At 52.9% G+C, this 25,285-nt stretch overlaps 6 protein-coding genes across 6 annotated transcripts; 2 read left to right on the forward strand and 4 right to left on the reverse strand.

Annotated features, from left to right (window-relative positions):
• Positions 1-23: 23 nt before the first annotated feature.
• Positions 24-4,553, reverse strand: QC763_203740 (uncharacterized protein; the record flags this gene model as incomplete). The annotated part of the gene is made up of 1 exon (XM_062909415.1): positions 24-4,553. One exon carries the CDS (start codon positions 4,551-4,553, stop codon positions 24-26), a length of 4,530 nt encoding a protein of 1,509 aa, XP_062768194.1.
• Positions 4,554-14,362: 9,809 nt separating this feature from the next.
• Positions 14,363-17,589, reverse strand: QC763_203760 (HSP90-domain-containing protein). The gene is made up of 4 exons (XM_062909416.1): positions 17,312-17,589; positions 16,145-16,966; positions 15,712-16,078; positions 14,363-15,580 (listed from the first exon to the last, which is right to left on the reverse strand). Exons 2-4 carry the CDS (start codon positions 16,930-16,932, stop codon positions 14,630-14,632), a joined length of 2,106 nt encoding a protein of 701 aa, XP_062768195.1. The 5' UTR covers positions 16,933-16,966; positions 17,312-17,589; the 3' UTR covers positions 14,363-14,629.
• Positions 17,590-19,541: 1,952 nt separating this feature from the next.
• Positions 19,542-20,524, forward strand: FPR2_1 (Peptidyl-prolyl cis-trans isomerase fpr2). The gene is made up of 2 exons (XM_062909417.1): positions 19,542-19,902; positions 19,978-20,524. Exons 1-2 carry the CDS (start codon positions 19,734-19,736, stop codon positions 20,244-20,246), a joined length of 438 nt encoding a protein of 145 aa, XP_062768196.1. The 5' UTR covers positions 19,542-19,733; the 3' UTR covers positions 20,247-20,524.
• On the reverse strand, positions 20,463-22,246 carry QC763_203780 (uncharacterized protein). Its single transcript, XM_062909418.1, has 2 exons — positions 21,413-22,246; positions 20,463-21,364 (listed from the first exon to the last, which is right to left on the reverse strand). Exons 1-2 carry the CDS (start codon positions 21,624-21,626, stop codon positions 20,640-20,642), a joined length of 939 nt encoding a protein of 312 aa, XP_062768197.1. The 5' UTR covers positions 21,627-22,246; the 3' UTR covers positions 20,463-20,639.
• Positions 22,093-22,620, forward strand: QC763_203790 (uncharacterized protein; the record flags this gene model as incomplete). The annotated part of the gene is made up of 1 exon (XM_062909419.1): positions 22,093-22,620. One exon carries the CDS (start codon positions 22,093-22,095, stop codon positions 22,618-22,620), a length of 528 nt encoding a protein of 175 aa, XP_062768198.1.
• A 152-nt stretch (positions 22,621-22,772) lies between these two features.
• Positions 22,773-25,251, reverse strand: vps5 (Vacuolar protein sorting-associated protein vps5). Its single transcript, XM_062909420.1, has 4 exons — positions 24,465-25,251; positions 23,417-24,400; positions 23,032-23,359; positions 22,773-22,947 (listed from the first exon to the last, which is right to left on the reverse strand). Exons 1-3 carry the CDS (start codon positions 25,062-25,064, stop codon positions 23,207-23,209), a joined length of 1,737 nt encoding a protein of 578 aa, XP_062768199.1. The 5' UTR covers positions 25,065-25,251; the 3' UTR covers positions 22,773-22,947; positions 23,032-23,206.
• Between the last annotated feature and the right edge of the window lie 34 nt (positions 25,252-25,285).

The raw sequence follows: 25,285 nt of genomic DNA on the forward strand, positions 1-25,285 counted from the left end.
TCGTAAACCTTCTTTGTGGGAGATTAAATACTCGCCACCCTCGCCCTATTCCCATCCGGCACTCGTCCATAACACACCATCAACTTCAAACTCGTCCCCCACTCCTCGCACTCCTTCACCAACATCCTATCCCTCCACATGCTTCCCTTCGATCCAGGCCACCCCATCCCCGGATTGGCAACTCCCGCGCTCTCATAGCACCTAGTATACCACCACCTCCCCACCTTGGCCACCATGCTCGTGATACTCTCATCAGCGACCGGTCCCTCCTCGCTCATCAGCTCTGGCAGGCTACGTTCGTCCTTCTTGTTGGTGTTGGTCTGGGTAAAGGAGACTCTTGAAGATCGGGTAGCTGGGCTTGCGACGGGGATGCCGACTCGGCAGGTCTTGATGTCGGTGAAGCCCTTCCTGTTGATGAGACGCAGGATCAAGTCCGAGGTGGAACCAAGACTGGTGTCAGGGGTGCGGGCGTGGATCCTCTCTTTCAAACGACGAACAGCCCTCCGACCACGGTTGCCCATGTTGTTAAAGTCAACGTCGAGAATGGACAGCTCGATGAATCCGCCTGGCTTGAGAACGCGGCGGGCTTCTGAGATGATGTTGCGGTAGTGGGACTCAGGACCGGCGGCAGGGAAGCGAAATACAACTGCTGTGAAGGATTGGGCACCAAAGGGAAACTTGTCGAGATGCGAGCGGTACTGAATTTGGTGGTGGTTGGGTGGGCTTAAAGGGATGGTGGTGCTGGAGGAGGTTGAGCTGCGGTTTTGATGCTCGGCAGGCAAAGGAGTCCGAGGAGAAAGGTTGAAGAAAGTTGCGGCGGGATACGTCTCGGCAGCATAAAAAGACCAGTCGTCGTTGCCGAGGCCGTCAATCACCAAGATGGAAGGACGTTTCAGGGAGCCAACTTCAGGAATGAGCTCGTCGCGGATGGGACTGAAAAGCACATGGCCAAAAGTGAGCCACTTGGAGACTGTCATGGAGCCCACACGGAGGTTGACTTGAGAGGTTGGTGTGATCTCCTCAGAGCTTTGGCTACTGCAGCTGCCGGACGAGATGCGGGTCTGTTGAACTTGTGCTGGTGTGCTGTTGACTTGCGGTGCCGGCTCCGGCTTCTGAGGTTCGGCAGCCGTGGTGGGCATGTCAGTAGTGGGAATAGAGACGCAGATAGACATGCCAGTATCCAAGGCACGTCGAACTTCCTCAGCCATTTCCGTTGTGTATACACTGGAGCTAGTTTGCTCCATGCCCTGACGCAAAGCCTGCACCAAACTAGGCAGAGGCGGAGGGCTGAGAGTAGGCGACTCCAAAGCCGGCTCGATCCGTTTGGTAGCCTCTAGACGAAGTGGTTTCGGCCAGGCCTTGCCTCCAATGGCAGAGAACCTGGGAGTATCCTCCCCAAGCAGATCGTTATACTCGTCCCAAATCTCATCCTCTGCAAGCGGAGCGCTGGGGTCTGGGACAACTGCAGTGGCTTCCGCATAGTTGAAGAAGCCACCCGAGCTGCTCGAAGATGTTGTCGTGCACTGGGAGTTCTTCCGTGGCGAAAAGGAGAGGAACTCGTGATGAGAGCGATTGGGGTCGACAGGAGACAACCTCGGGATACCATAGATCAACGCTGAAATGTTGCTGATGCTCCGTTCCGTCAGCTCGTCCTGAACGAGCTCAGGCGTCAGGTCCTTGGGAGGCATGGGCGCAGTGGCCATTGGTTCAACATTCTGGACAATGGACTTCACTGCTGGTGCTTGGATGCTTCGTCTGTTGAAGGGTCTCGAGAAACTGGGAGGGGAGAGTTGTTCTGTCCTGGCGCTGACAACCTTTGGAATCCGACCAACTTGCGGGAGTCTGCTCGGTCGAGGAGGAGCCTGTCGTGGAGGCATGGCCTGCCTCTCAGGTGGCGACATTGGTACTGCAGACATCGGCGCAGGGTTGATAGGAGAGGTGACAGTACGTTTTGGGATGATAGACGATGGAGTCATATTCGCCTGGGGCACTGGAATTTGCGTCGAGCGTCTCTTATATTCCGTAACCTTCACTGGCGGTTGAGCTGGCGGTGTATCTGCCCGTTTGGCTTCTCGAAGCACTTCATCGAGGTCTGGGGTTTCTGCATCCTCTGCCTCTGACGAGTCGATCAAGGTGTAGAAGGCCACAGGCTTGCTTGGAGGTGCTTCGACGGCGGCTACAGTGGGCTTCTCTGGTTCTACCTGTTTCTCCACGGCAGGTTGGCTATGGGATCGACCAAAGAAGTTCCACTTGCGGGGAGATCGAGAACGTTTTATGAGCTTCTTGGGGCCGAGGTTGGTCGAGGTGGCCGGTTCCGTTTTGGCCTTGGCCAGGCCTACCGAGGGGTCAAAGACGGAGTCATCCGACATAATGCTGGCGTCCAAGCTGGTGAGAGAGGGTGACACAACTTGCGGCCTGGTGACGATCGGCTTAGGCAGTCTCGGAGGCTCTTGTTCTCCAGATTTGAGCCGCTGCATAGATCTCCGGAGGGCGAGGGTAGGCTTCAACGTTTGTGCCTCGGAAACACTGCTTTCAGATGGGCGACGAGACGAAGGCGCAGGGGATGGTGTAACACCGCGTGGAATAGGTGACGGCCACAGGGTATTGCGTGGTTGTTCGCGAGAGAACAGCGAGATTTGGGAGCTATTCCTGGACTCAACACTGGGGCGTCGAAGAGACATGCTCTGGCTGCTCTCGGTGCGTGTCAGTTCGGCACTCGCGTTTCTGTTTTCGATAATCTCGCCCCCGGCAATGATGACGGGTGCCATCCGCTCCGCAAGAAACGAATCGCCTGGCTTGCCCTCCTGCGAGGACATGGTACCAGGTATTACACGACCAGGGAGGGTGGTGCTGCTTCTCCGACGTGCATGTCCTAACCGCCCATAGCCCTCGTGTCCAGTGCCAGCCGCAGGTCCTTTCCTCGCCGTCTTATCCTTTTTCTCTTGCTCCTGGCTTGGCTCCGGTACTGTTTTGGTTCGCCGGCCAAAGAGCGTGAAGCGGCTCTTGAAGACTGATACACCAGGACTGGGTGTCCGGGTGGTCCTCCCAACTTCTGGTTTGGAAGAGGCCGGCACATCTCCAAAGGTCGCAGCCCGAGGTGCTGGAGTAGCTTCTCGAACAGGGGGCCGCCGAGAGAGATAGCTCGGTCGATCCGGGAGAGATGGCGAAGGGGGAGGTCGACTTGCAGGGCCTTGGGTCGCCAGGGCACTATGTCTTCGGTCAGACAACGAAGTAGATGATAAGTTGCTATGAACGACCGGGATAGGTTGGCCCAATGGTACTCGAAGATCCGGGGTTCCATCTCGACTGGGTCTGACAGGTGGCGTCGACTTGGGCGAAGTGACAGGCTGCGCAGCCTGGACATGTCGAGGGCGGGAATTTAATGTGGCTTTGGCGGGAGGAGGAGAGGCCGTCCGTGGTTGGCCAGCCTCGCGTGCGGGTTGAAATGGCGACTGGCCTTCATCTCGGCTACCGTTGGACTTGTGCGACGACTTTCGAGGTGGGGGGGTCGGTGGAAGCACAATCTTCTTCTTTTTCTTCTCTTTCCCATCTGCCCCTGCGCGAACTGTCGAGTTGGACGAAGACGAATTGGACAGCTCTCTTACCACCGGCAACCCCTGAGGATCAACGCTTGCACAATCTACCTCATTTGATATGCTTCCGTTCCTGCGTTTGGTGACTGGAGGTCGAGTCTGAACAAGCTCGGCCTGTCGTAGTCTGCCGGTAGATGGTGGTACAATCCGGAACGGAGCCACGAGGCCAGGAGATTGAGAGCACATCGACGTTGGTGTGGTGTCACGGCTGTAAGGACCAGGCCCTGGGGATTCGGACCACCTGGTTGAGGGGCTTCCGCTAACTTGACTGCTGTTTCCCGAGAACAAAGGCGTGGGGGGGGGAAGGTCATGAGTAGCAAGTCGGTGGAGCACAACATCTCCGTATCTGTCCAGTTCCGGGTATATTGTCACTGGTTGGGCTGTGGTTTTGGCAATCTCAACCTGGTGAGCAACATGTATCTCCATCGGGCTCTGGGTGAGCTCGCGATCAAGCTGTAAGCTCGACAAGTCGGGTGAAGCCAGCGGGAATGGGTCCGAGTCTGAGGAGTTGGTCCTGGTCGACTCCTCGTGGAGATCGGAACGGTTGGCCGTGTCTTGGACCAGGCCTGAGCGTTTTCTCCGGAGAACATTTCGTGGTTTGGAGCTGGGGGCCGGAAGCCTGCTGCTGGTTATCGTCGTAGTCACAGTTGAACCTGTTAACCCCAAAGTGTTGGGGCTGCCGATCGAAGCCCGGAAATGTGACTGTTGACCGAGACGAGAAGGCTCGAGCTGACCATCGGACGGTCGTCGATGTGAGAGAGCCATTGGCAGTCGGCTGGACATCTTGGGTGGCGGGATGGCCCGCAGCGCTTCACGGCGGGCATCTGGACCTTGTTTGGTCTTCGAACTCGTGCCGGACCCTATCGTAGCCCTTGGGGTTTCCATCTGAGCTCCTGTGTTTCTGACCCCAAGATCACCTGACCGGCCAAGAGCCTTTGGCCCTGGCCTTCTTGAAGCCATTTGGATTCTATGTTTTGGAATCAAAGTAGGTCGTGTAGACCATAATCACCTGTGGCTCATTGAATACGGCGTGAGGTGGCGCAAAGGGAAGCTGTCTCGGGTGGTCCCCAATACGATGGAGGCGAAAGTGGCGGCCGCGTATCGAGGGGAGCTTTTGGGGGCAAATCTGCAACCGGGCAATTATGTATAACCTCAAGCAACCGACACTCGGGTCAAGTCTCCTGTTGACCAGAACGCCTTCGATACCAGGCCGCCTGGTGGTGAGGCCTTGGTGACACAAGGCGCAAAGAGCCTCGTGGTGTGTGTTGATATCAAGAATTCGCCCCTGAAGCAAAAAAGGGGCCAAGAGTAAAGAGATGACTAAAAATTAAAGATGGCAAAAGACCAAAGTCAGAATAGAAAGAAACGTAAAAAGGGTGGGAGTCGTCGCTGGGACAGGGGATATCGATGTAGGTATATCAACAGTCGAATGGGTAGAGGGGTCGCTAGGGTAGGTAGGTAGTGTCCCGCGAGGTGCGGGTGGGTGGGTGTAAGCTCGCGGACGCGGGTAAGAGGTGGGGGCGTGAGAGCGGAAGCGCTTGCGCTGTCTTGGGTCTACCTTAACTCGACCTGTCCTGGTAAGGCCGTTCAACGGCTGGTCTTACACGGGTTGCCGAGGAGAGGAACCGGTGAAATAAGATGAGAAGCTCGGGAAGTCGTAATTAGAAGAGAATAGAAGAGAGGCCCACGGCACAGTTTGATCTTTGAAAGAGAGACGGTGAGAGTTTTCCCCAGACAGCACAGAGGTGTATGTCTAGCTATGCCATTGGAAATCCAGGGCTTCCTGGACCCTGTTGGACAGGATGGATGGAGAGCCAGGCCGATGTACACTTGTATCTCGAGCTATCCCCGACCTGAGTGGCGTAGACGCCGTCGTCCAGACCTGCATGCGACCCCTTGGAGGATGTCGGCAAAGCCATGTGGGTTCGTTCTAAATGGACATGGCCGACAAATGGCAGGATTGGGCAGAAAGAAGATGCAAGAGGGTCCGTTGAGAGAGCTCAGTTGCCAGTCATGCTGCTGACTCACGAGGGATTGTGGTATTGACTGCAGGCCCGTTGAGAAGAAATGGGTCGAGGCAGCCCAGCTCTGACGAAGCAATGCATTACATAGAGAGGGAGAGAGGTACTTCGTAGGATGGCAAAGTGCCCTGGGGTTGTGTTGCCAGTGGAGTCGCCGGGCCGGGGCAGGGCAGGGCGAGAAAGGCTCCACTAAAGACGGCCCTCGTTCACCTGAAGACTGCATGTCGCTGGGCAGACTGCGCCGCGATGCGCGCGAGACAGCCCTGGAAGCTGCATGACCCTAATGCCCTATGAGCGTCTGAAAGGCAGATTTTTCCCTACCATTGGGCACCAGAATCCCAAATACCCCAGTCCCATTCTCCCAATCCTCTCAATTCTCCTCTCAAGGCCGCATACCTCCTCTCTGCAGACCGACGTGGTTTTTGCCCATCTCATGACCGTTCCTGAACAGAAGCGAGGGAGAAAATCCTGCAAGTAATATAGCAGTCGTGGACGCTCTTAATGCTCTTAAGACCTGGGATCAGGCCCGAACTCTCCCAAGAGTCGCAAAGGCGGCTGGAGACGGGAAACCGTTCGCCGCCACCGGTCTCGAGCGGCGTCGAGCGGGACAAGCGGGAGTTGAGCGGCGTGAGTGGTTGCTATGGTGGGCTTGCGGGGTGTGGTCCACGGTTCAACGTTTAGCGGTCTATGATCTCGGATAATTGTGGTCGCTAGGGTGAAGTTCAACAGACGGAGAGTGAGGTCCCAAACTTGCGAGTCGTTGATGGGCCAGCAAGGGTCGCAAACTGGTCGCTGCGTTTCGAACCCGCCAGCCGTCCCAAGACATCAAACCGGGGCTACGTCTGTTCGTCCGAAAGTGCCTGTCTGCCAGTGTCAGTCTAGCAAATCGGTGCTTTTGATGGCCATCAAACTCCCAACTCTCGCGCATCACCATTCGAGACATCACACCAGCAGGCTGTCAAAATTCCCAAAATCAATTGTGTGCTCTCACCTGGTGTAAGACAATCGAGACCCCGCACCACCCATGTCGTCGATCACCAGGGCCCTAGATAGCTCTCCACCCACGAGAAAGACGCCACTTTTTCCTCCGACTTCACGTGCTCAGACAAACAACCTCGCGTCTCCTGTAGTCAACCGCCATTGCAACACAGATGAACACGATGGGGGAGTACAGCATCTGCCAAAATGGAGTGTTCCAGAAGACACAAAATCAACGGATACGAAGAAGAGGAAGACGTAAACCACCCAACCGAGACGCCGTGGTTTGGCCAGCCGCCGTGCACGTGCGTCCCTATTCGTCGCCAAAACTGTGGTTGCCCCGCTATTTATTCTGATTGGCCAGAATACCATCTTTTCCAACCAATCGTAATTCTACTCTCTTGACTTTCCCGTCTGGACTTTTTCAACGTCCAGCCAAACATCATCACTCATTAATCAAAAAGAAAAAAACTCTTTCCTGACTCCTGTTCGAAGTGGAGTTTCACTTATTTACTCCTGGATTCATGGAGATATCATTCGGCCGTTCTCACGGACTTTGAAAATGACCTGTCCACTTTCTCATGTCTCAACTCGGACATACAAGCCCTCTCCGGGATAGCACGCGGTCATGCACAAGATCTCTCTCATTTTCACATCCTTTAGGAGCGGGGTTATTACTCACAACTAGTCGGGATATCTGTGATAACTGTGATGAGTTGAATTAACACTGTCGGCAGTCGCATTCGCTTTGAAAACGGCACAGCCTCCAGGATCTGTTCTGATCCCGGAGCCGCACTCTCTCCTCCGTGATCGTCGCTCACCGACTCACGACACCGCTCTGTTGACCACAGAAGCTGATATCTCTACACGTGGAAATATGTCAATTGTCAATGAACACATAGAATGCCTCGTGGCTTGTAAGCTGCTCTCGATCGATGCAAGGTCCCGCTGTCTGTCTACCACGTAAAACAAGTGACAGTGGGATGGTTCCTGCACCACAAATGCACGATATCACCGGGAATCGGGGATGAGATACGTACGGCAGCCTGCCAAGCACGAACTAAACAGTATTGCCCAAACTACAATCGGTCAAGCCGGACAGCAACAGCAGCAACAAGCAAGAAACCAACGCACGACTGCATTCGAGCTTCTGCGGGACAGGCCCAGCTTGGGACCTGTCAAACCGACCAAGTTCTGTGGCTGGTGGCAAGAAGGATCTAGTCTGTGCGCTGCCGAGGCCGTTGGATGAATAAGAATGTTGCGTCCAGCAGTCTGCACTCCGCCACAAGCCCCAGGTTGCTGGGACCATCGCGTCCTCCGACCGACACCGATAACCGGACTGTTTGATTTTGGAGAGGGGAGGTGAGGCTGGTGACGTGGTCATCGAGAGTAGTTGTCCATGTCCTTGTCTCTGGCTGCCTCCCAGTTTTGCTCACCGCTGATGGCAACAAGAAGTCTCTTCCAAACGCACGCCGGAGCAAAAGACACGCAACTCTTACGACGACGGCATGGCGAAAACCGATGGATGATATGCTTCATATCAGAATATCAAGCCGGTTCTAGCCACAGACGTGCCATTGATGGAGGCATCTCTGGAACCTGCCGAATGGCATCATCTGCGAATCCCTGCCCGTTCTTTGGTCAGTGGCACCCGCCAAGGAGGGTGCTGGCAGGGGCACCTACCCGGTCGACAGGGATCCTGACAGCCTCATTGGCGGGTGTGAATCTGCAATGGACGGGATCTGCATCTTCTTCAGGAGTCCTCATCAGTAACGTGATGTCGAAGTGGTGTGAAGCTATCGCTGATATTTTCATCTTTTCAAACTTCGATTGCCCTTCAGGATTCACTCCTGCAGCAGAGGATAGCATTGGTGCAGCGAGCTGCATATTGTTGGTCCCTCCATGCGACCAATGCTACGGGGCAACTTGATATGCTCCTATCAACTCGTGATCCCTCCCGCTTGCCAAAACTTGAACAGCGAGTCGGCCGCCGTCGTTGGCAGAGGCAGATACCGACTGCTTGGGTCAAATCATCCAACAATGAGAACCAGGATAGCATATAGCGCCCCAGGTCTTCGCCAGCCACAACCAGCAACCCGGGACGTCATGTGCCTTTTCTGTCGCCAGTCATATCAAGGGCCGAGTCTTGCACTCTTTCCAGTTGACCAGTAACTCGTGCTTCTCCAATCCAGTAATCATCGTCATGGCTTGCATACTCTAGACAATCCACCGATCTACACAAACTCAGCTGGACAGGCTCATCATCCTCCCTCCTCTGATGAGTTGTCAGAAGGACAATAGCTTTATCCAAGCTAGAAAGATATCAACAAAATCCTGACTGGAATTCCTCACGTGGGCTGATCTGGATCTAGTGATCCTTCACCCCCTCCTCTTTGGACTGTCATCTTTTCCGTGCCGCCGCGCTTAATTCTCCCCTCCACACACCAACCCTTAGCAGTCTCTTGCCCAACGACACCGTCAACTGGTTCATGTCTCACCCCTCAAGGCCAAAAGCCTAGCGGCGGTCCTTACCTTTAGCCATTCCCTTCCCGCTAGGAAAAGAAACGGCCTTGGTCATAGTCCCTAGCGGGGCATAGTCGACCGATTTCCTGGGACTTGGACAATTCCTACACTCTCAATGGCCAGCCTCCAGCGGCGCGGACTGCTTTCTCCTTTTTTTGATGCGTTCCCCGCAATGTTAGCCAGATTTCCTCTCCGTACTATACTCGTATTCTCCATCGGCTGCCGGAATGTAGCCCCTTGCTCATACTTAGGTTTGACTAGGGAGAATGACTGTTTACAACGTGCACTAGGAAAATGGCGCTCGTCCCGTCCCTTTTGCGAGCCCAGGCTTCCCTTTCTTGGCTTCGCTGCAAAACAAAAGGCGGCCGCTGTGCCGCCGGCTAGCTTCGGACAAGGCTGGCTGAGTGCTCGAGTGAGAGAAGGATGGAGGGGTCAAAGTTGACCAATTCCTACGGTTTAGACATCTGGTTTAGGGGAGTTTGTCTGGTTGATAAGAAGCAATGTCAGCCAGCCAGGATATCAAGCCGTCGACGTCAGGGCCGGTAGACAACTGTCCATTCATTAATGGAGAGACGGCTTTGTAAAGAGAGCTGATATTCTATCATCGAGGGGGTGGACTGTACCCCATCGGTATACAGGTGAGGCTGTTCTTGGGTGGGGGTTCAAGAAGGAATTGGTTGCCGGATTGGGGACTGTGGTTACTACTTTGGGAGGGGGGGAAGGGGAAGGAGGGGGATGATATCATGAGGGGTGGTGTTGATGGCTGCTCAGCTGTGGGGGATATCAGTAGTTGTGTCTCAAGTGAGAGGTGGCTTTTCTCAGCTTCAGCCTCGCCCCTATGCCAGTATTTTATCAGGCGGTGATGGCATCCTTGCACTCATGCCTACCCACGCTCATAGAGGCGCTTCCCTTTTCTGATGGTCTCTCGTAGCCAGCAAAGGCTGCCTCAGTCATCCGCCCCCAACTCTCACTACAACTAGACTTCAGCCATCCACTCTCATACTATAAAGCTTGAACCTGGAATCATATGCTTACAAAGATTTCATCTCACATCATCATCTTATACACACTTCACCCATCTCCAAATACACCCCCCTTCCCTCTACCACCCCGCTAGCTCCCTCTACCACCCCGCCAGCTCCCTAACCATCCTAGCCAACTCTTACTTTACACCAAACTACAGAAACCAGATATGCAACCTGCTTACCCTAAAGCCTGAATCCCCCGCTGCATCACCACGGCAACATCAAGGCAAGACATACCTACCGTCCTCAAGATGACATGCATGAGCAGAACGACCCACAAAGTCAGAACTGAATCGGGGGGTTTTGAAGCTAGATTCACTTCAAGGCATATTTTGCTTTATGATTGCCATCGTCCCGTCTCATGCAAGTCATTTATCATCATCGCAAGTGCGAGAATGGCAAAGTCCGATATTCTATGCAGCCAAGACGTGTTATTATGGGAGGATCTTGTCAAAAGACTTGGAACAAGCAGACTGGAAGGGGGTATGGCTTCGGCGGAAAACTCGATGTAATCTGAAGCCGAGGGGTGGAAGGGGGGAATGAAGTTGGAAAGGGGCGGTTGGCGAGGAGTGGAAGTCTCACATGACGGTACCAGCCAGTGAGGACAAAGCTTCCTGGTTTTTTTTTTTTTTTTTTTTTTTTTTTTTTTTTTTTTTTTTGGGACAGATTTAGAGTCAGTTTTGACAACACACAACCTAAAGAATATGGGCGTCGAATATTGACATCGGAGCCGGGACCAGTCTCTAGTATTTGATCTCGTAACAAGCCTATCCTGGATGCATGATCTTGACTGTAGTCGCCAATATCAATACCAACACTACTATACTAACAGCAAAACTATATGCTCTCCTAAGACAGGAAACGGGGGCTCCTAGAAGCGATGCTAGGAAACTTTGTCCAAAATGACGCGTAGACACCTGTGACTTGACCTGTCAATGGCAGCGACACGAATTTTGATTATTACCACGACGTCATTCTAGGCTGGAAGGTCCATAAGGGCGACAGCTACGTTATGTAGCCTCGAATTCTTATCGAAATTTGAGGGGGATGGTTAAGAAACACACGGAATACCTGCAACACGACTTTCGTCTTCTCCATCGTCCCTCGATAATCTCTCCGAACTGGTGAAAGCATGGAATCCATCGATCTGTTCCAACAATATGTTCATCGTCTGGTATCCATCTCGTTATTCTTCTCTCATAGTTGCCCTCCTCGACTAAATTCTCGTTATACTCCAGGGCAAGATCTGGTTTCATTAAAATCGCTACCTGATACTCCATATTCCACTATCCTTCTAGAAGCTTGACGATCGTGATAGCATGAAATCAATATTTCTTAACGTGACCAAGAGATTGTGTTTGGAAAGTCCTGAAACCGTATATAAAGCCCAGATATTAAGTGTCTACCTATCCTTGGAACATATTTCTCAGAAAGATGTTCCTCTTGGATTAGTCTATCATGTCCACCACAGGCTGGCCGTTAAGATATGCTATGTTCCAGAACTACCTAACCTCTGTTACGGTGCTAGATTAACTAGCGGGGATCTATTTGTTCCATTGAATTCTTGGAGGTCCACTGAAGTCTTATATCCACAATACCGCTGCAACTAATGGCGATCGTATTCTGGTTAGAGCTGCAGTCTTTTGAAGCCTGAGGCATGTTTCTTAACTGTGCAAGGCCACTGAGCAGCCTCGGAGTCTACCTGAGCTACCCATCCGACAAGACATGGACCCTGGACAGTGTGAGGGTACATTCGTCAGTCCCTGAGGCAAACCAGGGCTTTGTCAAATGAACATTAATGCTAGAGTGGAAGTTGCCGGACTCATCTTCAAAGACAATCACCGGGCTAACCTCCCCTGCGTCAGCTTAGCTTGTTTAGAATGTCTTTCTCGGGCAATGCTTCATTTGTGTAGGTTATGCGCCGATCGTCTGCATTTGCGTAGGTTGTACGTCGATCGTCTTCATTTGACCAAACCTGCAAATGGCCTTTCGAGCCTGACCTCACTTCAACATGATGCTACCCCGATATAGCCTCAATAGTCTTTGGCAGAAAAGGGCCCTTGATTTTCTTTCGAGTTCTGTGTCATATCAGCTGAAATGTCACCTAAATCGACATCATCTCCACTGTTTGCACTTCATGTAAACAGGAACTTCCGATCACCTAACCCTGTTGTAGACACAATTGTAAGCATGCACGAACTTGCCCTGCTCCATCAAAACACCCCACGCCCATCCCAAGCTTCGAGATCCAACATATTGTTCAGTGGTCTTCATACCTACTCTGTCAGTCTTTAGATATTACTCTGAAAACTGTAAAGGGGTCATCTCGCCTCCTTCACCACTAGAGCCGATCCACAATATCATCCGCTATAATGTGGAAATAGCCCGTCAAACATAGCTGATAGCATCATAAGTTGGAAGCTGAGCATCGGCTTACGTACATGTCGTCTTCACGAATTCACGTGTTGTGATAGACCGGTCTGGACAGATTGTTGAATTAATTTCCCTTGGATCCAAAGTAAATACCCCGGCGCCCGCAAGAAGCCAGGCATTGCGATGAGTCAACTTCCTGGAAGCCAACTCCATCTTCCAACAGTTTTGTCCCTGCCCTGTCGTGGTGTACCTTGTTGTCTGTCGAGCGGTGGTTTATCGTCGTTTTCACTTCTCAACCGGATTTTTCTCAGCTGTAATGGCTTCATATGGTCGAGGGTTTCTCTATCATTGATGGTCAATGTTCTTCGGCTTTGGGAGCACATATTGCGTTGATCAGCGTTGTCTCTGCGCCGAACTAAAATGTGTTGGTCACTCACCCATTGTGATGTTGTCTGGGCTCTTGCCCTGCACTGCTCGGTGGTGCCTGCCCGCTCTGGGTACGCGGCTCTGAGAGAAATTTAAGTCTTTGTGTCCGTCGTCTCACGCGGGTGCAATCAGAAGCTGGCGAGGAAGAAAAGGGCAATGATGGTGGGGCCCAAGGCTCCTTTCGCTTTCTTTACACATCACTTGCTTCGAGCTGCCGGAAGTGCACGGTAATCATGTCAAGATTATCTTCAGGAAACATGCTTACCTTGTGGATATTATCAATGATCATTAAGCTACACTACCTCGATAACACAAACAACCGCACTGGCATTAACTACTGTGTGTCAACTTAGTCCCATCGGATTTTCATTATGGCCCTAAAATGATGTCTAAGCAGGCTAGGTGGAGTTACAACCAGGGAAATGTTACTATATCCATACAACCAAATACATCTCCCAGCTAGCCACATAGCCTGCCTTCTCCATACCAGTTAACCAATAATAGGTAGGGGCCTCAGAAGGACAGAAACACACACCCCGAGAAACAGGCAAGGCCTCTGCAAAAAACTCACATGCCCATTCATTGTCCAAGAAGACCATGTCGACGTGTAAACAGCCTGGTTCAAATTAAGGACACAATATACCTGTCAAGTTACACATCCCCAAACTAAGGTCATGCCCAAACTTACGATTTTCAATCCTTCCCAAGAACATCACGACCCTCAAGAGAACAATTCCACACCTGTGTCTACAAAGCTAGGCTATACTCAAGATGTAAACATGTCTGCCTGATGTCCAATGACGCCTTGATCCCCTCCTCGCAGGCCTTCAAGTTGTCCAATAAGGCCTGTCAAGTATCGAAGTAGGCCTTAAACACGTTACTACATGCATCCTCAAGATAGAGACACTCGTAAGCTTGCTATCTAAATGCCTATCAACAGATCAATGAGGCCTTTAAAACTTCTGAATAGGCCTTATGAGATAGTTCAGATACCTTCAAGGATAGTTCATATGCATCAGAAGAAAATTCAAATCTGTTAAAAGATAGTTAGTATCCATCAAAAACAGTGTGTATGCCTTGAAGAATACTCGACAGGCCTTCAGAGATAGCCGATATGCCTCGGAAAGATAGTCAAAATGTATTGATAATATCTAAATAGGCCTATTGTTCAAGATTGAAGCTGTATAAACAGAACATTTACGCCTGTCGATTCAACCAAGTGGCCTTTTGAAGGTCAAGCGATACGTACATTTTAGATCTTGAGGCATGCTGAACCTGTCACAAGCATACCTTGTGTTCGTCATGCGAAGGGGCATCGGAAAAATCACAACATATTTACATCACAAGTCCCAGCACAAGTCCTAGCACAAGTCCTAGCACAAGTTATAGCACAAGTCACAGCACAAGTCACAGCATAAGGCACAAAAGTTGATCAGAAACTCTTGATTTCCGTCTAATCCTGGTAACATGCTCCTCCTCAGACCATGACCAATCCCGATGTCCTTGACTAAAAGTACAGAAAAACGGGCGCCGTCGTTGAGGACGACGGCGATGTGGAAGTTTGCTCGATCGGAAAACTGATGCAAATTTGAAAAAGAGGAAAAAAAAAACATAAAGGTATTGTCATTAGCTAGAATCCGTCCAACTCCGTTCCCAAGCCACTTTTTCATTCCCAGTCATTGCGAGTCGTTTAGTCAACCTCCTCCATGGCGTTGTCGCTGGTCTCAGCAGCGGCAACACCGGCATCGGCGGCGGGAGCATCGGCAGCAGCCTCGGGCTCCTCGTCGAGGTTCAGGCCGAGAGCGACAAGCTTGTGGATGCGCTCAGCGAAGCCAGCGGGCTCCTCAATGGTGAAGCCGGAGACCAAGAGGGAGGTCTCGAAGAGGAGCTGAACGATGGACTTGACGGTCTTGTCGTTCTCGCCGTCGGCCTCAACCTTCTGCTTGAGCTCCTTGATGATGGGGCTCTTGGGGGAGATCTCGAAGGTCTTCTTGGAGGACATGTAGCTGCTCATGGAGGTGTCACGGAGAGCCTGGGCCTTCATGATACGCTCCATGTTGGCAGACCAGCCGAACTGGCCAGTGCGGATGGCGCAAGGAGCGCCGACCAACTTGTGGGAGACAACAACCTTCTCGACCTTGTCGCCGAGAACGTTCTTGAGAGCCTTGGCGAGACCGTCGTACTCCTTCTCCTCAGCCTCACGCTGCTTCTTCTCCTCCTCAGTCTCCTCGAGCTCGAAGTCCTTGGTGATGTCGACAAGCTTCTTGCCCTCGAACTCCTTGAGCTGAGTCATGGCGTACTCATCAATGGGGTCAACAAGGAAGAGAACCTCGAAGCCCTTCTCCTTGAGAGAGTCAAGGAAGGGAGACTTGGAGACAGCCTTGATGGACTCGCCAGTGATGTAGTACATGTTCTTCTGGTGCTCGGGCATGCGCGTGACATAGTCGGAGAGGGAGGTCTGCTCATCGCCAGACTTGGTGGAGTTGAAGCGGAGGAGCTTGGCGAGGGTGTTGCGGTTCTGGGAGTCCTCGTGGATGCCGAGCTTGATGTTCTTGGAGAAGGCAGTGTAGAACTTGTCGAACTGCTCCTTGTCCTCGGCGATCTCAGTGAAGAGCTCGAGGGCCTTCTTGACAATATTCTTCTGTAGTGGTTGTTAGCCATCTGGGGCGGGGAGAGGGAGAAATTGAAAAAAAAAAAGAGATTTTCTCTTTTCCTCTCTTTTTTTTTCTTTTCAGAAAAGTAAGGGTGATCAATATGCTTAGAAAAACTTACACGAATAACCTTCATGATCTTGTTTTGCTGAAGAGTCTCACGAGAAAGGTTGAGGGGAAGGTCCTCAGAGTCGACGACACCCTTGACGAAGCTGAGCCACTCAGGAATGAGGTCAGTGGCATCGTCAGTGATGAAAACACGGCGGACGTAGAGCTTGATGTTGTTCTTGGTCTTCTTGGTCTCGAAGAGGTCGAAAGGAGCGCGCTTGGGCACAAAGAGGATGGCCTTGAACTCAAGCTGACCCTCAACAGAGAAGTGCTTGACGGCGAGGTGGTCCTCCCAGTCGTTGGAGAGAGACTTGTAGAAGGCGGCATACTCCTCCTGAGTGATGTCCTGGGGGTTGCGAGTCCAGATGGGCTTCTGCTTGCTAAAAAAGGAAAAAAAGTCAGAAAAAAACACCTTCATAATTTGGTTGGGAAAGCGGGAATCTTACTTGAGCTCCTCCTCCTCAGTCTTGACCTCCTTGACCTTCTTGGTCTTGGGCTTCTTCTCCTTGTCCTCCTCATCGTCCTCGACCTCCTCGATCTTGGGCTTCTTGTCGTCACCCTCCTCGACGGTCTCGGCCTCCTCATCAGGGACCTCGACCTCGGTCTCCTTCTGAACGTGGAGGTAAATGGGGTAAGAGATGAACTCAGAGTGCTTCTTGATCACCTCCTTGATCTTGGACTCATTGAGGTAATCAGTCTGCTCATCCTTGAGGTGGAGGATGATCTTGGTGCCGCGGCCAATGGAGGGGCCGTTGTCGGGGGAGATGTTGAAAGTGCCACCAGCGCTGGACTCCCAGATGTACTGCTCGTCATCATTGTTCTTGGAGACAACGGTGACCCTGTCGGCAACGAGGTAGGCAGAGTAGAAACCGACACCGAACTGACCGATCATGGAAATATCAGCGCCAGCGGTGAGAGCCTCCATGAACTGCTTGGTGCCGGATCGGGCAATGGTGCCAAGGTTGTTGACGAGGTCAGCCTTGGTCATACCGATACCGGTATCCTGGATGGTCAGAGTCTTGTTCTCCTTGTCGGGGATGATGTCGATGCGGAGATCCTTGCCAGTGTCCAACTTGCTGGGGTCGGACAGAGACTCATAGCGGATCTTGTCGAGGGCATCGGAGGCGTTGGAGACAAGTTCTCTGAGGAAGATCTCCTTGTTGGAGTAGACTGTGTTGATGATGAGGGAGAGAAGCTGAGAGATCTCAGCCTGGAACTCGAAAGTCTCGGCCATCTTGAAAGGGTATCTGAAGTCGAATCTGGGGTATCTGATCGATTTGAGTCGGTTAGAATCGTCGCCTGGTGGTTTTTGCAAAGTATTTTTCTTGTGTGATGTAGTGGCTTGAAGGAAACAAGACAATAGTGCGGGGTGGAAGGGTTCGAGCGGGCAGCCCCAAGCTGATAACTCTCAAACTTTAAATAGCCCCGCCGTTCACAAAATCCCAGCAGATGCTCTGTCCGATAAGGCTTCGAAATTGCAATTGCAATAAGCCACACGATAGAGCTTTGTTTGTTGGGTGCGATTGGGGAGCAATTTCGTAGAGAGGGAAGGAGGGGCAGGCCGCAAGGCTGAAGAATGGGACTGGCGACTATTAAAAGGGGCAGCGACTTACCAAAAGGGGATATTCGAGTAGTCTACGATCTACGCCTAGCAGGAAAGATCTGGCAGGACAGGTATGAAGCAGAGAGAAGAGAGGAAGGTGGTTGTTGGTCTGAAGATGGGAAGGAAGGAAGGAGAGGACAGGAAGAGGGAGGAGGGCGGCAGCTAAAATGTCTTTGGAGGCACCCCTGGGCTGTGCTCTGCAGTGTTTCTATGAGATTCTATCGCCCAAAATTCTACCATTTCTTTGTGATTCGTTTGATTCGGCCTCCACAGCAACGGTCCGCTGTGCTGATTGGCCCCTGTGCTAGCTCCGCTCAGGCAACTTCCCCCCACCTCTGCGGCTGCCACAGCAAACCACCAAACTGGGGTCGAGAACTCAATGGAAGTCGTACAGCGCTTCTAGGCTCTCTCAGAATGCCATTTCCATCACGGTGAGCCTCATTGGAGCCATCTTGGCATGGAAATCACTGATCGGAGTGCTGTCCTCCCGTCGCTGTCAGAGAAGGCTCCAGAATTCCCGAGACGCCCAACGAGGCTGAAAACGAGGCTGGCCCCTGTTCCACCTGCCAACCCCGCGTTGGTTGGCCCGTGCATTTAGGAGTCACAGAGATGGGACACTGGATCAAGCAACTGGTGAAAGCTGTTGAGGCCATTACCTATCACCGTTGCTGCATGTTCCAGATGGAAAGGCAACCAACCTCAACGGCCAGGTGAGGGGCGGACCTCCAAGGCTGCCTGAGTGGTGCCTTCCTTCGAAGACATTACCCTGAAGGTTGTTTACTTCCTTTGTATTTCTTTGGTCTTGCATTTCTTACGACAGAGCATTGCAAAAACACACAGTAGGAGAGCCAGCACTCTAGCAGGCTTTATGCCGGGTCCTCCGTATCCCAGAGCAACGGCCAAAGTTGTCAAGTAGTAGAGAGCTTCGCTCTCGCCCTCTTGACAACGGAATGAAACCGCAGAGGAAATAGTACCTTAGGGTGATCACCGCTGGCGTAATGCCTTCTGCAAGTATACCATGGGCTCTCGTCGGATTTGGTCATGTCCCTCGATGTGGCGGCGAAGGAGCCCTCAAAAGCACCGTCAACAGGCTGAGGTTGAAGCTGGTTTAATTTGGCCATGGGGTATGAAGCAGAGGGTTACTTATGGTCAGCTTCTCGCAACTGGCAGCAGACCATCTTGCCTTTCGAGTAAGATGGGGAAGGCTCATTATAACGGTGACTAGAAGCCAATTGCCAGATTTCATGGTGAAGATGTCGATTCTGAGAGAATGATAGGCTCGAACAGCAGCAAGCTCCTTCTCCATGGTATGGCTTACTGTTTGACACATTGTCAGCCGGAACATGTGGTGCCAGCTCAATATATGGGTTTCCACCCTATAGTATCATCCAGAGTTAAGATAGGGTTTCAGTGGCAGTTGAGATCCAGCACACCTATCTGTCGAGGTGTTTTGTGCTTGTGAAACAGAAATATCATCTGGAAGTGAGCACCTGGGTGGCTGACGTGGTTCGTGGGGGACATGTCTGATGTGTTGCGCTGCCAGGTGACAAGGCATAACATACTGTGCCGGCTGGTTTTCGATTGATAGCACCATGGCAGGTTGGAGCAGCGGCCTCGTTGCTCCCTAGCTATCATTTGGAATTTCATATGTCGATACCTTATAGACACAACTTACACAAGTTGTCTGACAAACTTCAACCCGACAGTCTAATACCAAGTGATGGTGTCCGATAGCAAATCTAAACCACTTGATAGCAAGTTTTGTTGAGTAGAAGCTGCAAGCCTCACAAGAAGTGTATTCTGTAGAATACTGAGATGTACGGAGTTGAACTTATTCTCATCACCACCCTCCCATTTACGTCCTTGTGCAAAATACAAGCTTGGTGAGAGCAGATACCGGGTCCGTCGGCAGCTTTTGTGCTCTGTTGTCTGTCCGCAACCGTCTTCTATTCCTGGAGATCAATAGGACCCCAAGGACTTGGCACCGGTCGCAGGAAGAAACACGTGCATGAATGGTTGCACATCCACGACGTCTCACCGACAGTGCTGATGAAGCACAGGGGAGATGAACCAACCCCTCATGTTTGATCCTTTGGTGAGTGAGAGATTCAGCTGTCTGGTTCGCCGTCCCTGTACTGTTCGGCCGCTAAGCGTAGCCCCGCCCGACCGTCTGGAGGGGTGACGCAATCAGGAAAGAGGGGTGCCGCATCGCGGGGCGGGGGGCGGCAGAGCCAGGGGGGCTGAGCTGCCGTGGGGAGAGAGAGCTGCAACTGCGGGCAAGCTTTTGGGGGGGAGCTGCACTCAGTGCCCCACCTTGCCAGTGTTGCTGCTTTGCCTGCCTGGAATGCCACTTTCTTCAACCCTCCCACCCCCTTTAAGAGCTTGACCTGCCCCTCCACCAAGCCCCGCTGATTTTTCTCCCCTTTTCCATCATGTTCAGAAGTTCCATCTTCCAAGCTACCAGATCGCTTCGTCAATTGACTACTCCAGCCACCCGCAACCTTTCATTCACAACCGCCAGAATGGGTATCCCTGCCGACACTCCCGAAGGTCTCAAGATTGAGTCCCAGAACGCTGGCTCCGGCCCTGAGGTCAAGAAGGGTAAGCTTGTCCTCCTGTCTCTTAAGCAGCTTAAGCATAGTATATCATCAAGCTAACACCAATTACCCACAACAGGTGACTCTGTCGATGTCCACTACAAGGGCACCCTCGAGGACGGCACCGAGTTCGACCAGAGCTACAAGCGCGGCCAGCCCCTCAACTTCACCGTCGGCGCCGGCATGGTCATCCAGGGCTGGGATGCCGGCCTCGTCGGCATGCAGGTTGGCGAGAAGCGCAAGCTGACCATCCCCTCCAACCTCGCCTACGGCGAGCGCGGGATTCCCGGTGTCATCCCCGAGAACGCCACCCTCATCTTCGAGACCGAGCTCGTCAAGATCAGATAAATCAACAATCCAGAACACATTACAAGGAGGGAGCATATATCTTTGACATTTCGCAAAGCCTTACCCCCTTATGCTTACTAGATGGAGCCAAACGAAAATCGAATCATGGTTTCACTCTGGGCTAGACACCCAACCACCTATCTCAATGTCTCCTGCTCGGACAACCTCTATTTCTTTTATACAGGTGAAATGCTCCCGACCAAAACGCCAATGCCGTGTGGATGCGAGGAGATGACCGCCCAACCGCCCTGAATGATATCTACACATAGGATTCCCTGACTCGTAGTCGTCGTCCATGTCCCGTAACCCTTTTCTAAACCTTTTAGGTCCCAAGATTGTACAAGAACTTCGCTCTCTGTCCCTACTCATGCTTCCGAAACACATGTTCTCTCACTATTCCTCACCATCCTTCCCTTCTTCCACCCCCTCCCCAGGAATAATACACCCCCCTAACTCCCTATACTTTCTATCCGCATACATCAACCCAAACTTGTCCTCCTTCCCACCCCCATTCACCTCCACAATCTCCTTCACCTCCCCCAAAACAATATAATGATCCCTCACCTTCACCAACCCCCCCATTGGCTCCTGTAACAGCTCACAGCGTAAGACATATAACACGCCCGGCCCTTTTAGTATTGGCGCCTCCCCTTTTGTCTCTGTCTTGTAGGAGCAACCACACTCGGATTGGAGCTGCTCAAACACCTCCAGCCCGGCTGCGTTTCCTCTGGCAAGCCAGTCGGCTATTCTCGCGCCGGAGGGGTCGTCGGTGAGGATGTGGATGTTGAATAGGCGGGAGGAGGAGAGGGCGTCAAAGGTGCGGGAGGGGGTGGCGATGTTGAAGGAGATGATGGGAGTGGGGAGGAGGGAGAGGGAGGTGAAGGAGGACATTGTCATTGCTCGGGGGATTGGACCGGAGGAGGAGGAGGTGCAGACGACGACGGAGTGGGTTATTAGGCGCATTAGGGAGCGGAACTGTTCTGGCAGGGGGAGGGAGGTGGAAGAGGAGGAGTGAGGGTGGATTGAGGGGGGGGTTGGGGGGGAGGTGGTGAATTGTCGGAGGGGATGGGGGGTTGTGCTGAGGGTTCGATTATGAGGTGGTTGATGAGTGAGGGGTTCTGAGGAACTGTTAGAAGAGACATAGGATGGAGATGTGAGGTTCATACGCGATATTGGTGCTCTTCGTGGGTATGGTAGAATTGTACATGATGGTACATGCCCCTTGTTGATATGTTGTTGACTCTGGATATGCAGCCGGCGCATAGGTATTGGCTTTGCGCTTTTCATGCTCAATGTTGGTGCTGTGATGACGGCGGCCGAGTTGCTGCATCTCTCTGCGGCAGCTTTCAAGCCCACCATAATTCGTGGGGGGGAGTTCATATTCTTGACACCATATACTGTCTTTCCGACTTCCTTCAAAGCAAATCAGACGAACTTATGGCCAGTGTCAAAATCTGTTGTTCGTCTCAGTCGCAAATCGGCTTCTTCCACTTCCACGGCCTTGGGCCCGTCATCGAACGGCTCCCACCCCTGCAAATAAAGTTATCGATAAGCTCCGATAAGCTCCGATAACAACCCCGGACCCTTGCTGAGTGGGCTCTCAATTGCGGGCTGCCGCGGGTTGGAGCTGTGCCGCCCGGCGCGAGTTATCAAAATTTCGAACCGGGGGAACCAATCGGCGCGGCAAGCGGGAAGGACGAGTAATTGAAGATTTGGAGACGACGACGACATTGGCGATAGGGACAGCGAGAGATACCCCCAGCTTTTATTCCCACCTGCCCCGACGGCCTCGAACCCGAATCAAACCGCAAAACCCCTCGCTCCCCGGAGCCCTCCCGCAGTCACAATGGCCAGCAAACTCCCACCATCAGCCCTCCAAACCCTCAGGCGACCATCCCTCAACATCAACAACAACCACCTCCCCTCCCCAATACCTCAAACCCAGCTCCGCCACGCAACCTTCATCCCCCGCCACCGCCGCCCCTACAAGTTCACCCAGCTCGTCCAGCTCTCCGACGGCTCGACCTACACCGTCCGCACCACCTCCCCCATCGCACTCTACAAGTCGGCAAAGGACACCCGCAACCACATCCTCTGGCAGCCCACCGACAAGTCCCTCCGCAACGTCGAGGTCGACGAGGCCGGCAAGCTCGCCGCCTTCAGAGAGCGCTACGGCCGCGGGTGGGACGCCGAGGAGGCTGCCGTCGAGCAGCAGGAAGCTGCGGCAACAGACAAGAAGGCAGAGGAAAGTGATCCGTTTGACAGTCTTGTTGGGTTGATCAGTGATTTCGCTGCCGGATCAACAAGTAATACCGCCGGAGGGTTGAGTGCAAAGGAGCAGGCGAAGAAGGATAAGGGGGGGAAGAAGAAATAAGGGATGGGGGAAAGATGAATAAGGAAAGGGAAAACCTTGTATTATAACACTGTGGGAATATAAAGTTGTATTTTTGGACAGACAACAACAAAAACAAATATCAAAAGTCTCGAAAAAGGGGCAGGTGAAGTGATCATACTTCTCACATCTATCACGGCTCTCACAACGAAAGGGGTGTACGAGTTGAGAATGCTTGGATTTAACATCACCCATCCTCCAGCTACGCAGGGTTTCTAAACACTACAGCATAACCCATTCAATAAACCCATGACCCATCGCCTGCCGCAAAACTACCCAATACACTGTAACAAACCTCCAACAGTCCACCTCCAACAGTCCACCTCCAACAGTCCACCTCCAACAGTCCACCTCCAACAGTCCACCTCCAACAGTCCACCTCCAACAGTCCACCTCCAAGTCATCCCACCCACGCAAACCCCCCAAACACGGCACTCCACTCACTAGTCCACGAAATCGACGACTCCTCCCTCCTTGCCTTCCCACCACCACTGTGGTTCGTCCTATCCCCCAAACTGCTCGGGCTCCTCGAACAACCCCCACGACCAACAGGACCATCAGCAAACGACTAATCCGAGTCCTCATCAATCCTAGCACGAGCCCTATCCACCGCCGTGTTGCCAGCCGGCTTGTTGGCCTGCACAACCGGTGGTCTGTAAAAGACAGTCTCGTCGTCCTCGGCGTCAAGCTGCATGAGGAATGTCTCCCATTTCTCGATAAGCTATTCCAAGACGTTAGTCTCCCATGTAGCCACTGATCATATAAACGGGTAACAAACCTCTTTCTGAGCCTCAACCGCACTCTCCAAATATGTCTCCACGGCACTCTTGAAATCCTCCACCTTCTCCCTCTCAAACCTGTCCAGTTCCGCCCTCATCAACCGCCCCATATCGTCAAACAACAGCCTTGCCTGGTGAACCTTCCTCTCCGCGTCAGCAACCTCAGCACTGACCTGGTTCAGCCTGTCCTGCTGGCTCTTCCCCTGTCTCAGAAGCTTATCCTGCGCCGCCTTCCGCTTCTGCATCTCCCCCTCGGCACTGTGCCAGCTGTGAAACGCCTTCTGTCTCTGCAAGAAGCTCTGCTTCACACTCCCGATCAACCGGATATACTCCTCAATGATAATCCCAAAGGTCAGCACATCCTGTTGGGCCTGGCGGTCGTAAACATCACGAATGGTGAGCTGCAGTTCGGATAACGCATCCAGCGGCCCCGACAGCGTAGGCGACAGTTCCACAGTAGACAAAGCATGCAAGCTCGCTGAAAAATCCCCCGCCGCCTCCGCCATAGCCTTCCTCTGCAGCACCATCCCATCCATCGCCTTCAACAACGCCTTCAACTGATTCTCCAGCGCATCCAGATACACCCTCCTCTCATGAAACCAATCATCCTGCTCCACAAACTTGCTCCCCCCACCCCCAAACCCCAAGCTCCCAAGCACCCCCTTGGACTCCCCCCCCAAATTCACCTCCTTCCTCTCCTTGTGCTTGACATCAATATTGAAACTCTCACTCTCCAGAAACAGCTTCAAATCCCCATCCAGCCCCAGCTGCGGATGCCCCGCAACTTTATTCAGCATCTTCTCCAACGCCGCCCTCCTTGCCTCGACAAAATTACTCTCAAACCTCCCCACCGCCTGCTTCTCCGGAGGAGGCGGGACAACAACACCGGGATTGTTGCCATGAAGCGTGGTGTAAAGCCACAAGAAATCGCGATACCGGCGCTTGACTTCGAATTCGGGGTTTTTGTACGCCTTGGAGGTAGTCTGCCATCCCGTTAACATCCCTACCCCCCTCCACCCCCTATCCATTTCCCCTCAGTAAACATACCTTCGTCCTAACAGAATAAACGATATGACTACTAGTCAAATCCCCCACCTTGTGCGGATCCCCCACCGTGATGCTAAACACCGGCTTCGCCGCCTGCTCAACACTCACACTCGGCGGCGCCCCCGTCGTCGTCCTCACCGGGCTAGGCAACGCCCCTTGCACCGGCGGGGGCTGTCTCGGTCCAGAAGCAGCAAACAAACTGCCCTCGTCATCATCGTCATCGATCCTGTGCGGATCTGGGGGGCCGGCTCGCTTGGCACCGCCAAGAGGAGCGGGCATTGTCGTTCGGAGGGGGAGTTCTTTCGAGGGCGGCACGGGGGGGGAGACATCCTCCGCCGCGGCGGGAGTGGTCGCGGGCGGGGTAGCTGCTCCCAGAGGACCGAGGGGGTCATCTTCTACCGCTTGGAGCTGGGTCGGTTTGGCGATCAGCCGGCGGGGTGTGATTCTCGACGGGCGGGAGGAGGAAGAAGAAGATGTGGGAGCTGCCGTCGCCGGCGCGGGAGCGGTGCTGGTGGTGGTGGTCGAGGGGGTTGTGGTCGTTGTCGTGGTGTCGTCGGTCGCCTGAGAGGTGCCGGCCGAGTCGGCCCAGGGGTCCTCCATTGTTGAATGGCGGTAAACTGTTATTCGTGAGGTCGAGGTTGAAAAAGGTTGCGCAAGAAATGCTTTGAAAATGTGAGCTGGAGACAATTTACACGGCCAACACCTCTTGCTTAGTGACGTTCGATAGAGAGGGTAGGTGTCCCGAGCTCCGAGTTGGGAGGTAAGGTGTGTTGCGCAATGCAGGCAGGTAGCACATGCTCCCGACCCAGGTACCCAGGTAG

The sequence above is a fragment of the Podospora pseudopauciseta genome (genome assembly GCF_035222475.1).
Source record: "Podospora pseudopauciseta strain CBS 411.78 chromosome 2 map unlocalized CBS411.78m_2, whole genome shotgun sequence".
In the NCBI taxonomy this organism is placed as follows: Eukaryota; Fungi; Ascomycota; class Sordariomycetes; order Sordariales; family Podosporaceae; genus Podospora; species Podospora pseudopauciseta.

Coding starts and splice junctions, on each gene's coding strand:
- QC763_203760 (XM_062909416.1), bottom strand. CDS start 16,932: ATGGCCGAGACTTTCGAGTTCCAGGCTGAGATCTCTCAGCTTCTCTCC. Junction 16,079..16,144: donor ACTGAGGAGGAGGAGCTCAA/GTAAGATTCCCG, acceptor TTCCTTTTTTAG/CAAGCAGAAGCCCATCTGGA. Junction 15,581..15,711: donor AGATCATGAAGGTTATTCGT/GTAAGTTTTTCT, acceptor CAACCACTACAG/AAGAATATTGTCAAGAAGGC.
- FPR2_1 (XM_062909417.1), top strand. CDS start 19,734: ATGTTCAGAAGTTCCATCTTCCAAGCTACCAGATCGCTTCGTCAATTG. Junction 19,903..19,977: donor CGGCCCTGAGGTCAAGAAGG/GTAAGCTTGTCC, acceptor TACCCACAACAG/GTGACTCTGTCGATGTCCAC.
- QC763_203780 (XM_062909418.1), bottom strand. CDS start 21,626: ATGAACTCCCCCCCACGAATTATGGTGGGCTTGAAAGCTGCCGCAGAG. Junction 21,365..21,412: donor ACGAAGAGCACCAATATCGC/GTATGAACCTCA, acceptor ACAGTTCCTCAG/AACCCCTCACTCATCAACCA.
- vps5 (XM_062909420.1), bottom strand. CDS start 25,064: ATGGAGGACCCCTGGGCCGACTCGGCCGGCACCTCTCAGGCGACCGAC. Junction 24,401..24,464: donor TTTATTCTGTTAGGACGAAG/GTATGTTTACTG, acceptor ACGGGATGGCAG/ACTACCTCCAAGGCGTACAA. Junction 23,360..23,416: donor CGGTTGAGGCTCAGAAAGAG/GTTTGTTACCCG, acceptor GTCTTGGAATAG/CTTATCGAGAAATGGGAGAC.